The 12689-nt window shown below is 39.3% G+C and overlaps 1 protein-coding gene across 3 annotated transcripts in view; it reads right to left on the bottom strand.

Moving 5' to 3' along the window:
- CPNE4 (copine 4) overlaps window positions 1-12689 on the bottom strand; it is a 176114-nt gene that overhangs the window by 18645 nt on the left and 144780 nt on the right. For all 3 annotated transcript variants that reach the window (XM_031553961.1, XM_019616561.2, XM_019616559.2), the window contains exon 11: window positions 4150-4204. In XM_031553961.1, coding sequence (XP_031409821.1) covers window positions 4150-4204 — 55 coding nt within the window. The remainder of the gene's footprint in view (window positions 1-4149; window positions 4205-12689) is intronic.

Genomic DNA, 12689 nt, shown 5'->3' on the forward strand with positions numbered 1-12689 from the left:
TTGTGGACTGTTAGAACTCAGGTGTGGAATATTGGTCTTAGAGGTTTACTTAGATAAAGGAGTAGGCAGATGTAATTGTCAGGTCTTGGGGAAAAATGATCATATTGCTGAATACTAGATGAAATACCTCTAGACTGATGAGGAATGTTTTATATGGCATGTCTTGCTTCCTTCACTACCACAGATTTCTTATACCACTAAGAAGCTGCTGTTTTTTTCTGCTAACAGCTGATGCGTTTCATTTGGAGCTGAAATGAGGGAAAATAAAATCATTGTAACAAAACAGTGTGCTCCTGAAATAGAAATTCTGCAGAAAGTATGTATAAAATATGTTTTTAAAGAGGTTCACCTGAGGAGATTTGTGAGAAGCCAGCAAAGATGGATGCTGTCGCTGTTCTGAAGTGCTAATGTAAAGAGAGGTGTATTTTTCTATGGGAAACAATGCTTGGCATAGTAAACATTGCACTTATTGTAACATATAAAAGGATGTGAGGAGCTGGAATCTCACTAAATGGAGAGGTGGATGCTACCCTCCAGCATCCATCCCAAGTTAATGGAAGCAGCCCAAGAGAGTAAGAAATGGAGGCACTGGTTTGACATGACATCACAAAATGGACACCTGTTTCCCATACGATCTAGTGCATCCAAGAAATCTTGCCAAATAAATGTAGAGCTTATGCCCACCCTGAAAGTAGTGGCTTTCAGTTGGTCCTAAACAGCACAGTGGAGACTCATTACCTTTCGTTTATGCTGAATAGTGAGTTACAGTCCCCATTTTCCTACAGCTTGTTGCTGCGTTATTGCCATGCATAGATTGGTCAGTTTTCATTTAGACTTCTATGGAAGCTGCTTTGTCTTACTTTTACTGCTGTATGGAGGCTCTCATGGTTACTCAGAAACCCTTGGTAGTGGGAGTCATTTCTTCCACAGGCCTAGCAACTTGTCATCTACCGGAAGAAATAAAAGATAGCAGCTGCTGATGTGCAGAGACCAATGTGCTATATGCAGGTTAGATTATCTAATTAGGACTGGAGGCTCAACTGCATTCTAAATTAAAATGAAAAGCAGATTTATCCACATGATGGAGACAAAATTTAGACTTTCTCATAATGATTCAGTCTAGATTTGAAGATGTGATTTACCACAGTTCTGACACCGCTGTCCTTTAATATAAGATATGTATGACTTGAATTAATTTTGACCACAAGTACCAAAAGAACATTTGAATAGTCTGAGATCCACACTACTGCCATGTTGTCTTTAGTGTTACCATATTTTGCAGGAGAAGAAGAGAACTTTCAGTAAACAAGGTGTGAGCACTCGTTTCTTCCTTGTTACTTTGAATTATAACCATTTCTTCACTGTTTCCTATGCATCTTGGCTATATTCCATGTAAAATCATTGTTGGCTTTGAATTAAATTTATGATACCAGTGTAGACTAAATTACTGAAGGATCTTCAGGATTATTGGTCTTGCCTTATTAACACATCATTTTGAGGTCTTGCCTTATTAACGCATCTCAGTCTCTTAGAAAGCAAATCTTTCAATTCAGAAGTGCAGCCAAAGCCAAGCAGGGACTCTAAAGGTGTAAAGGTTAATGTTTATGTAAGAATGCAGATATTTGGATGGACTATGCAGCATGTTACAGGGAGGGACTGAACAGTAGCACAAATGACTGCTAATTCCTAATCCAGTTCCAGTTGGATATGCCCCTGATAGACACCCAGTTAATTACTTATCTCCATCTGTTGCACAGAAAGGCTAATCCCTCTGCAATGTGGTTCTTCTTTTCTTCAAAGTTTCATTACATTAGTAAGCTGATGTCTTAACACTTTTTTGTCATTTTCTGTGACAGTTTTTCATGGTGGAGACTAAAGATGTTATTTTCACCCTCCGTTGTATCTCCACATACTTTTGGACTTGTTTACTCACACACAAGTAATTCTCAAGCAAGTAGTTCCATCTTAAATTTACCACTATGTTTTGCAAACTTCACAAAATGCAAAGATCCTGATTCATCCAATTTCCTTCTTTAAAACATCAATACTACACAGACTTTGTCAGGATGGGTCATGTTATCATGCAAGACCCATGTATGCAGGTTTGGGCAACTAAGTTGTCCAAGTCTCTCACTTTCTTTAGAGTATTTATCAGGAAACGTATCCCTACACCAGTTCTTCCCAAGCATCAGATCAGTTGGTGATGGTGATTGTAGGAATATTTGGTTACAAAGTACCCCTGAAATCACTTTCAAGCCAGACATATGTCTTTCATCTGGCACCTGAAACGCTTCGCAAACAAGTGAAGACAGTTGCTTGGGTCTAACAAAGTCAGTATATTGCCATTATGCTCATATGGCCCAACATAACAATCCGATCATTTTGGTTAAGAAAAAAGCTGTGAATTTTACTCCACAGCTAGCTCCAGCAAACAAGTGAAAATACTTCAACTGGCACAGAAACATTGTTCTTCGAGCAGTCCTTGAGGCAAGTATGGCTTTCAGCAGCTGAAAGAATGGCAAGCCCTCCCTCACACGAAGATGGTCATCTCATAGATGGTGGAACATTCTGCCTCTGTCACACCACCAGGTCAGTACCTTCGTTTAGGACAATCACAATAGTACATGGCTTTATCAGGAATGGTCCAGAGTGGGCTCAAGAGGGCAATCTAGTTGTGACATATAGATCAGCTCTTTTAGTGAGCACTGCCATACAAACACAGGTAGAGATGTACATATTTGTGGCAAAGGGATGGACATTTGGTAAGCAGTCCTTGTGTTTCACTAATGTGTCCGGTGGAAGAAGCTGCTAAGCACTCTCATTTTCCAAAACACTTCCCCTTATATAGCACAGGTGGTTATCACCTGCTACACTTGAAACAGATATGCAACAGATACAGATGTTCTCTGTGCATACACCACATTCAAATTTGTATCAAAGTTCTGGAAACTGTCTGCTGTCTCTGATTTTTGGAAAGTACTAACACTGGTGTTCCTTTTCAGCAAAACACTTTGTCAGGCAGAGTCCACTTTTCCATAACAGCAATTTTTACTTTAGAAGCTAACGCTATTTAAACATACATTGACTAACCTTAGACACTCGTTTGCAAGACACCCATCCAATTTGCTGCACATCACTACTGGAATTTCATGCAGATATCAGATCCACAAGCCATGGGGACATGTACATTTTTTTTCCTTCTTTTGATTCACACTTTATAACACTAAATAACATACAACCCATCTCCGCAGACAATTATTCCCATTCAGCTAGTGTTCACTTCCCTGGTGCAGCCACAGCTGAAAGAAGCAACTTTCAGCAACTTGGGAATACTGGATGAAGTCTGCATCATCAGGAGTCCAGTTCTGCTTTTTTTTTTGCAGATAGTATCTGAGTTACAGAACCCCCAACCAGTCTTCGGTTACTTACTTGTGTAGAACCACTATTCTGCCTATTCTGTCTCTACATGTGCAACACAGGATTTGAACTTCTGCCTATTTCTCCCTAGGCCTTTTTTCTTCTGGATGATCCTTCTTTAACTGCACTTTTTTCACTCCAACACTACCAAGCTGCATATTTATGCTGCCCACAATGAGTTGCACCATCCACCTCGATCACCCTCATTTTGTTTTGTCCTGCTTTGTTTAAAAATACAACTTCTTTTTAGCATGAATATGCTCTTATGTTTTTCTTCCTGAAAAAGATGTCCACTACTGAACAGAAATTTGGTACAGAGCAAAAATCTTCCGAAGTCTGTTTTTTCAGGAAGACATTCAGTCTCTAAACCACAAAGCAAAGGCACTAGGCCATTCACTCAATTCCTTCCTACAGAAATTGGTTCTGTCAAATCAAGGCCCACAAAGCTTCAAAATATGGTTGTTGAGTGCTGTTCAAACATTCAGTCCTCTTTAGCAGGCTAATATCCATTAACAAAGTTTTGCTAATATCATTAAATATTTTCGATATAACATACCTCTTCTAATTTTGATTTCTGGTTTCAGTGAGGTATTACTTAATGAGAAAACTAAATGAGAGACAACACACAGTAGGAACTGCTTCCCCCAGCTCTCAACCTGTACTTCTCCCTCTTCTCCCTTATTTTATGCCCCATAAATGAAAGAAATGAGAAAATTTCTCTTATTCACCTACTTTGTATTCTGGGGGTATTCTTGCTCCAAATCCGAAGGCTGGGAACATTTTGTCACTGGAAAAGGATAAAGAAAAGAAGAGTTCTCACAAAGAAATACATTTTGCAACAATAAACATTTACTCTCCCATAAGCATTCATCAAAAATGCAAAGCAGCACAGAAAAGGCTTTTAGGTCAAGAGTGTTACATGGCAGAATGGAAAGGTAAGGTATTAGAGAAGGAAGGGTTTATGCTGACCAGATGGAGAAATGGTATTGGACATTTTTCAGGTGACCATCTAGTATTCTGCGAAGCTAAAAGCACCTGGAGAACAATGACAAATCGAGATATCTTGCACTTCTCCCACAAGTGCAACTGTAGGTCCATATTACCTCTTCTTCTGTACTATCTGGCTGCAGTGTGAGAGTGAGCTATCTAGCAGACTGTGAAAACAGATTGATTTCATACAAACGTGGATATGCTCCCCCAGCTCAGAAAATGAGTTTAGTGAAGAGATGACTCTGTAATTAAAAGTGTTTGCAAATATGAATTCTTACAGTTGTCTGTGTGCAAAACAGAATTCCTAAAATATATAAAAATTCAGCCCCAGAAACCTGCTGGGTCTGTAAGGCTTTCCATCTATATCATGTGCATCACTAGTACCCTCAGTAAAACACGTAATTATTTTAATTTGGATATACTAACTGGTAACCTAGCAAATGCTGTGGCACGGTAAATTTGCTTTCAAACACCATGCTGAAGTTGTTCCACCCCAAACAAATCCATAGAGACAAAAATCCTGATTCAGAGGATCTGGAAGCTTCAGGTCTGTTAATACCCTTTCAGAAATGCAGTAATGTCTCACACAGCCCACGTCCTGTCAAGTTTCCTCTTCCCAGATGGCAATGTGGAAAACAACAAGCTGTAAGGAATGTCTCGTCCTTGAGTCAGCAAAGCACTCCATCACACACTTGAAGTTAACAATCCACCCAAACATATGCTTAACTCCAAATACATCCTGAAGCACCACTGAAATCATGGAAGTTTACTCCATTGCTTTGATGAATCAAATCTCTCCTACATTTATCTGATTCTACTTACAGGGTTTCAGGGCTCTTGGAAAAGTTGGATTCCTATCACCATTCTTGGCACTTTCCACACATAATTTGCACTTTCCAAGGTTTCCAGGAAGAGGCAGCAGGTTCAACTGACTTTGTGCAGTTCAAGACATTGCCACACCAAGTAACACGTGAGTAACACACTTCCCAGACATACCCACAACAGAGAACAACATCGTTGAAACTGCCAAGCCATTCTGTCTGGTATAGCCTGTGAGCACTGTGACATTTCTGATACAAGCGAAGGATAAATGGGAGAGTTTAAAAGGAAGGAGACATAACATTGTCTCCCCATCCCCGCAATGAGTTATTAATTGGTACCACCAGATAGAGAAATATTCAGCAGATCACTGAAAAATGGGAAACAGTAATTATTGCCATCTGATGGCTTAGCTCTCACAATTGTTGTTCTGCTAAGAAATTTAGTTGCCACATAAATCCTGGGAGCGCAGTCCTGTGTCCCATATGTTACACTGTGTGATAATGGATCTTGGAAAGGAGGACTAACATCATTTGCATGGTAATGAAACATTTTTTTCCAAGAGATGTCAGGAACAAAGAAGCTGCTGACATTTGATGCTAACCACCTGCTGATAGCTTTCTCTTTGATTAAGCGCCCCCGGAAGCAGGGAAGCCCTTATAAATAGATGTAGATGAGAATTCGGGCTTGCACTTAGAGAGCAAGAAATAGCAAGAGAGTCTGAGGGCAGAAAAAAACCTTGTTTTACATCAACAATTAATCCATGGTTGGATTAGAGAAGCAAACCCTGTGGAGCTGCAAAAGAATTGATTTTGGGTGAGAGCAAAATGAAGACTAAAAAGAGTTTTACTTAGAATGTAAGCATCCATGTTCAATACAGCAATCCAGAAAGCTACACTGGCTGCAATTACCCAGCTGGGAGACGCCTCAACCCATACATTTGTACTGCAATATCTCTTGAGTGTAAAAAAAAGTGTAGGGACTCTCGTATCTGCAGCTCCATCTTTTCTGTTCTGCAGCAATGCAGAGAGAGTGCTGAGCAATACCTCCTGCAGCCTGGGTTCTCCTGGTTGCCATCATTTTCAAAAAGCTTAAGTACTTGACATGAAGATGAGAAAAGCAAAAGCACTGGATCTCAACTTTTATACCTGGTTATGTAAGGGCTGTGACTAGTCATGCAAATATAGATGTATACGACTTCTGATGCATTTTCCCATCAAAAAGACATCAAACACTGAGCAAATCTAAATTATAGCCTCGATGTAAAATCAGGGATAGAGTTCATGTTCACTGCTCATATTGGTAAATGTAAATTAATGCACACAAAAGGAATTGTCAGGGCTCAAAGACTAGAGTCTTCCAAACAGAAATATAACCAGCTGAAGTCTCTGAGTAACACCTTAAATATAACATAATGCACAGCATAGAATGACTTCTGATAATATCCTGCATTATCCTTTTAGAATTATGCTCAGCTTTAGTCACCTGCCCTTCAAGCTATCTAGGTGAACCAGAGGAGACACAGTGACAGATCAATACCTTAATAGAGGCACACAGGAGAGAGATCTCAGTGAGCTGTACTGCATACACAGGAGGAAAGAATAACAAAGGAAATAGTAAGGTTTTGTAAATCAGAAAGTGATAAAGATAATGATATCTTCTGCTCCACCAGGAAGCCTCGTATTACTGGAAGGTAAGAACTCTCTTTAAGGATAGGGAGATAAAATAATGAAGATTTAAAAAATCATGTCTTGTTAACCACAGGTGCTCTCTGACCTACAGTAGCATATCTAGAGTTCAGCTGTATTACGAGGATTTACTTTACCTGGTTACAAAAAGAACTTAGCAGAAATTCTTCCACTGGATGAAATTATTTCAAAATCAGACATTAAACAGTCTTTAGCAACTTCCTCTTAAAGTGTTGGCCCAGGTGCTGCTGCACATGCACATAAGAGTTGGATATTCTTATGTTGCTGGGAATCTAATCTATTAATTGCACAGCGTAAATGTACAGGGAAAAAATGCCCTAAGTCTTTGTACATGCCATTTATTTATTCTGAAAAAATGAACTTCTAGCTAGCCGTGATAGTAGTTTGGGACTCATCTTGCTGGCGTTCATGGCCCATTGGTCTGTAGTTATACATATGCTTAGCTTTAAGCTCTTGAAGTTAACACAGCAAGTAATATGCTCTAAAGAGACCATATAGCAGCTTTCCAGTACCTGAAGGGGGCCTACAGGAAAGCTGGGGAGGGACTTTTTAGAAGGGCAGGTAGCAAAAGGATGAGGGGAGAGGCTTTAAACTGAAAGAGGGTAGATCTAGACTAGATATTAGGAATAAATTTTTTACTGTGTGAGTGGTGAGACTCTGGAACAGGTTGCTCAGTGAGGTTGTGAATGCTCCCTCCCTGGAAGAATTCAAGGCCAGGCTGGATAGGGCTTTGAGCAACCTGGTCTAGAGGTGGGTGTACCTGTTTATAGTAAGGGGGTTGGAACCAGATTGTCTTAAAGGTCCCTTCCAACCCAAACCACTCTATGATTCTATGATTCCATGATATTACTTCAAGAGCCTCAGCATGAAAACTTGCTCACTATAGTGGAGCAACACAGTTGTAGCAGTGGTACTGAAGATACAGTTTAAGAAAAAGAAAAAAAGGAAGAAAGAAACACAAGAGGAATAAAAAAGCAACACACACCCAAAAATCATTTTTGGTTTAAAGTGACCAAGAATCTTAAATTTACAGCTCTTTGAAATTCTTGCAATGAACAGACCTGATTAGGGTCCCTGAGTATAAAACTGTCACTTGTAATTTTGGTTTTGGATTAGATCAGAACTGCCAGGAAGATATTTTTAAAGTACTATGCAGGACAGAGCAAAATCAATTACTATGTCTTTCATTTTCAATTCCAATCTCAAAAGAAGAAACCATAAAACTGATCCACTCTATATACTTGTGATATACTGTGATAAAATCAGACATTTTAAATTTGCAAAACAAAATGTATGCATATGATGCACATTTGATTGACAAAACTGTGAACATGAGGAAAGGGGATGACAGGAGAATTAAAGGGAAAGAAATGAGAGAGGGGAGGAGGAAAAGGAAAAAGGAAAAAACAGAAAATGCCACAAACAAAATAGAGCCATCTCTAGACTCAGTTAAAATTGTAATCTTTCATGTTTAAGAAGTGAACTCAAAGAAAATGAGATGAACTGTTTCTTTTCTAAAGCATGAATGAATCATGTTACCGAGTGTATTATTTAGTACTTAGGAGAGTTTGATGCCAGTAGACTCTGAATCATGACAGCTTGCAGGGATTAGCAGGAGTCCCAAAGAAAATACGGAAATCATTTGAAATATTTAAACATTTTCTGTTTCTGCTTTGCAAGCAGAGCTAGGTAAATAAAGGATAAGAACTGTATGATTGGATAGGGCAAAAAAAAACCCACCTATTTGAGAAGAAGAGACAAAAGCTCACCCACACTTCACCCGCAGTCCTGTGCGGCCACCTGTACTACTGCAGGACAGGCTGGGACAGAGCTGGCTGTGCTCCAGCTCTCTCTGCTCTGCCAGAGCCAGAATGAGGGCAGGGCTTCAGCTGCAGCGATTTCCTCCCTGCAAACTGTATTCTCCAAGGGACTGCTACATTGTCACAATATATCCCCAGTGGGGCCCTGCCTGATTCTATTCAGCCACGTCTCTGGTTCTGGTCAGGTTATTCTGTGACTATTCAAACCTGTGCTGTATGTAACAAGGCCTGGAATCCAGTCCACACTGCACAGTGATTTGTGAAGGAGTGGCAGGAATTAACGATTATCATACATCTTGTTAAGAAAAGAGAGCTGGAAGCACACAAATCAATAGCAAGTCAATAGCCACATTGTTTGGTCTGTCATAGAGATGCTACAAAACCATGTGCAAAATCCTGACATTAAAATTCAACTGCTATCCTTAATTATGGCTTTTAGTCAACTTATGGGAGCTAGAATCTGCTGAATCCAGAGAAACATACTGTCATGTAATTGGGTTTCAAGAATGTGAGTGAAGTGCCTGTCTTACCTGTGAGGGAAATAATTAATGAAAGGGCGGGGAGGAGGGCAGAATAGCTAAGACCAAGTAAAACAGATGTAAACATCCACTTGTTAACACTAAAAGAACAGCAAAAGAAGCCATGTAGGGTAGAAACAGCAAGTGAACATGGAAATTCCTACACTGGGGAAAGGTATTTACCCTCAGAAAAAAAGTAATCAGAGCTTGAGAGAGGAGTAGGTTAAGCTAAATGAAATGACAATGAGATAGATCACTTGTTAGAAAAATAGCCCAATAAAATAGCAGATTTTAGCAGGAAGAAGAGACCAAAATGTCAAGCTTCTCTTCTAGATGACAAATAAATTGCAATGACCTGATTTATATGACCCAGTTTAGTAAAAAGTATCTTGAAAAAGAAATGTTCATGATTGCGAATAAACTAGGGAAGAGGATGCTGCAAGAGGCTGCAGTGAGTTACATTTAACTTCTGAAATCAGGGCAGTTTCCAGAAAGTCCTTTGAATCTTAAGGGGTTACAAGCACAACCTGGTAGCTTCCAAAACCTTAAATCTACAGCAAACTGTCTGCAGGAACATATATGGAAAGTGCACTGTGACTGACAAGATTATTCTCACACAGACTGTAATTCTGGAAGTTGAAAACTTGACATGACTTGAAGACAATATTGTAAGAAGCAGGCTGAATCCCACAATATAACTTGAAGGTCTGATCTTGGAGAACCTCAAATGAAACAGCATGGGTCCCTCCATTCTGGAAACACAAGTGCACCTTTCAGGGTGTACTGCATTAAGCAACCACAAGAAAAAAAAGCCTTGCTAAGCATGCACATCATTTTGCCATTTTTTACAAATTAGAGTGGAAATGGTTGGTCAGAGACTTTCTTCTGACAAAAAAAAAAATCTATCAAAAATATCTATAAGGGGAATGTGGGGAAGAGGGGAATATGGGTCTGTGCTGGCATAGTATACAAGGAAGTGTTGGTAGAGAAATTTCTCATAAAATGCTCTCGAGATACAAATGAGCTTTCTAGGACAAGCAGATAAAACTATTACAGAGATTTCACTGTGATTTAATGTGGCCAAATGAGCAGCTGACATAATTTAACCAAAATCAAAACAACATCCAGTAAAAATGAAGAATGCAAAACAACTTTCAGCAAAATGTTAAGTGAAATACACTGATGACAAAAGGTGTCCAGCTCCTGTAAAGGAGTAAATTTGCAGGAGATTGAGATCATGCTGTTCATTTATGGACTGACTGGTTTTCAAATGGGGATAATTGGCAGCTCTGCTTCTTGCTAACACAATGGAGTGGATGACAAGAATAATTACATCCTTAACAATACATGGAGGAAATTCATGCTTCTGAAATTGAGGAAATGGCTGTGTTGACTGGAGATGTACCAGATGCTAAACTGTTGCCACATGTGGCATCAGCAAAAATGACACAAATCGCTGTCTCTTTATTTATGCTTATTTATACTTATGAGTATTTATTTATACTAGTCTCTGCATCACTAGATGGGCTCCTATTTCAGATATAGCTTGCAGGGTTTGGTGCTCCAAGTCATTCTCTTCAGAAAGAGATGGTGAAAGAGAAATCACAGTGGTACCAGTCCACACAGTCCTCGCAAAGCGTCAACTACTGCAAGGAATAAAGTTCTTCCTCAGAGGAGATTTCAAGCTGAAAAAAAAATAGTGAAGGCTGCAAAGAAGAGCCCTGCAAAAGGCTTCTGATATCATTTTGATGTACCCATCAGCTGATAGCAGGCAGCAGGGTGAAGGAAAAGCATGGGAAGAAGAAATTCTGCTAAGAAACTAGGAAAGGACTGCTCAGGACTGATAAACAGACACATGCATTGAGTGCCTGGCAGAAAAGGCAGCGTAAAGATGACACAAAGATGAAAAATTGGTGAAGGAAAAAGCAGAGCTGTAAAAACTGACAGTACTTGACCAGATAAAGGGCAGCTGCAGATACATACAGGTATACATACATAAGTTTGTCTACATACAAATGAAACCATTTTGAAATCCTCTTCCCAACACAGTGGTGCTACACTAATTCTCCTGTGCTAATTCTTGTGATAAAAAGTGGTGACTGCAGAAACTATTCTTTGGCAGCCATTAGCAAATACAAGTCAGCAAATACTACAAACACTAAAATATGTGTACGCATGTGCTAGGTAGTGGTGCCAGCCTAGGTCCCTCACAGTTAAATTCATGGGTTATCAATCCAGATTGGTGGTTATAAGCACCAGCAAGCCCTTTTTCCCCGTGCAGCTCTAGCCCTGGGTTATCCAAACATTTCAAAATACATTTACCCACACCTGACAGAATGCTCAATGATGAGCATAAACTACCGGTTTTCCTTATATGTTACTCTTTTTCTGTTTGGCCTTTGTTTTGTATGTAAATTCAGACCTACCAAAACACTAAATAAAAACATTCATGTCTTTTTCGTCACGGTTTTTAAACTCGTTTAGATATGTTAATCAGCTTTTTTGCTTAACAGCCTCCGGAAAGGTTGTTTCTGTAATTGAAATGATAAAGAAATATGGTAAATAATTAACCATATTTTTATTTATTGATCTGCATGGTTAGATTAAATTTTATCAGCTATGACTCCACATGGGGATTTCATTAAAATTCAATGTCGCGATTATTCAAGACATCACTATTGTGCCTTATTTATAATAAACTACAATTATACTAACATCTCAATTAGAGCAGGTTTCTGCTTTTGTCCTTGTCTCTGTTCAAGATACATGAAGGTATTTAATTCAGGTCCCTCCAGCCAAGCTAACTCAATCTTCATTGACAAACCCAGAAACAGCTTCAGGACAAACGACCTGGCAACTAACTCTTGGGGACAAGGCTCTGGTTAAAGAATAGACTGTAAGGTTTAAACTCCAGAAGTTCTTCTTCCCACTTAAAGCCTCAATCAGGAACACAGCATTTAAGTACATGCTGACCTTAGAATTTGGGAACTTCCTTAGCATGCAGTGCATCATATATACCCATATATACTGCCCACACACCTGGCTACCCTAAGAGATGTGTTTCTCGGACAGATGGACCTTTCATCTGACTTAGTTTGACTGCTTAGTTTTTTTTTCCATTTCTTCACTGAAAAGGATGTGTTGGAACCATGAATCCTTTTTCCGTTCATGTTTTTCTTTCCTTATCTCCAGGTGCACTTTATTGTATGAAGGAAGGAAGCTTTTGAGCATGATTTTCAATCAGAATGAAGGCACTCAACTCCGAAATACTGAATAAGAGAAAACAACGTGTAAGTTTTGAATGCCATCAGCTACTGCTGCAATTCATTGATTGCAGATTAATTCATCGATTGACAAAATCAGACTGACTTCAGGACTTTACTATCTTTCATGGAATGTGGCCCAGAAATTTAATT

The sequence above is a fragment of the Meleagris gallopavo genome, chromosome 6, assembly GCF_000146605.3.
Source record: "Meleagris gallopavo isolate NT-WF06-2002-E0010 breed Aviagen turkey brand Nicholas breeding stock chromosome 6, Turkey_5.1, whole genome shotgun sequence".
Classification (NCBI taxonomy): Eukaryota; Metazoa; Chordata; class Aves; order Galliformes; family Phasianidae; genus Meleagris; species Meleagris gallopavo.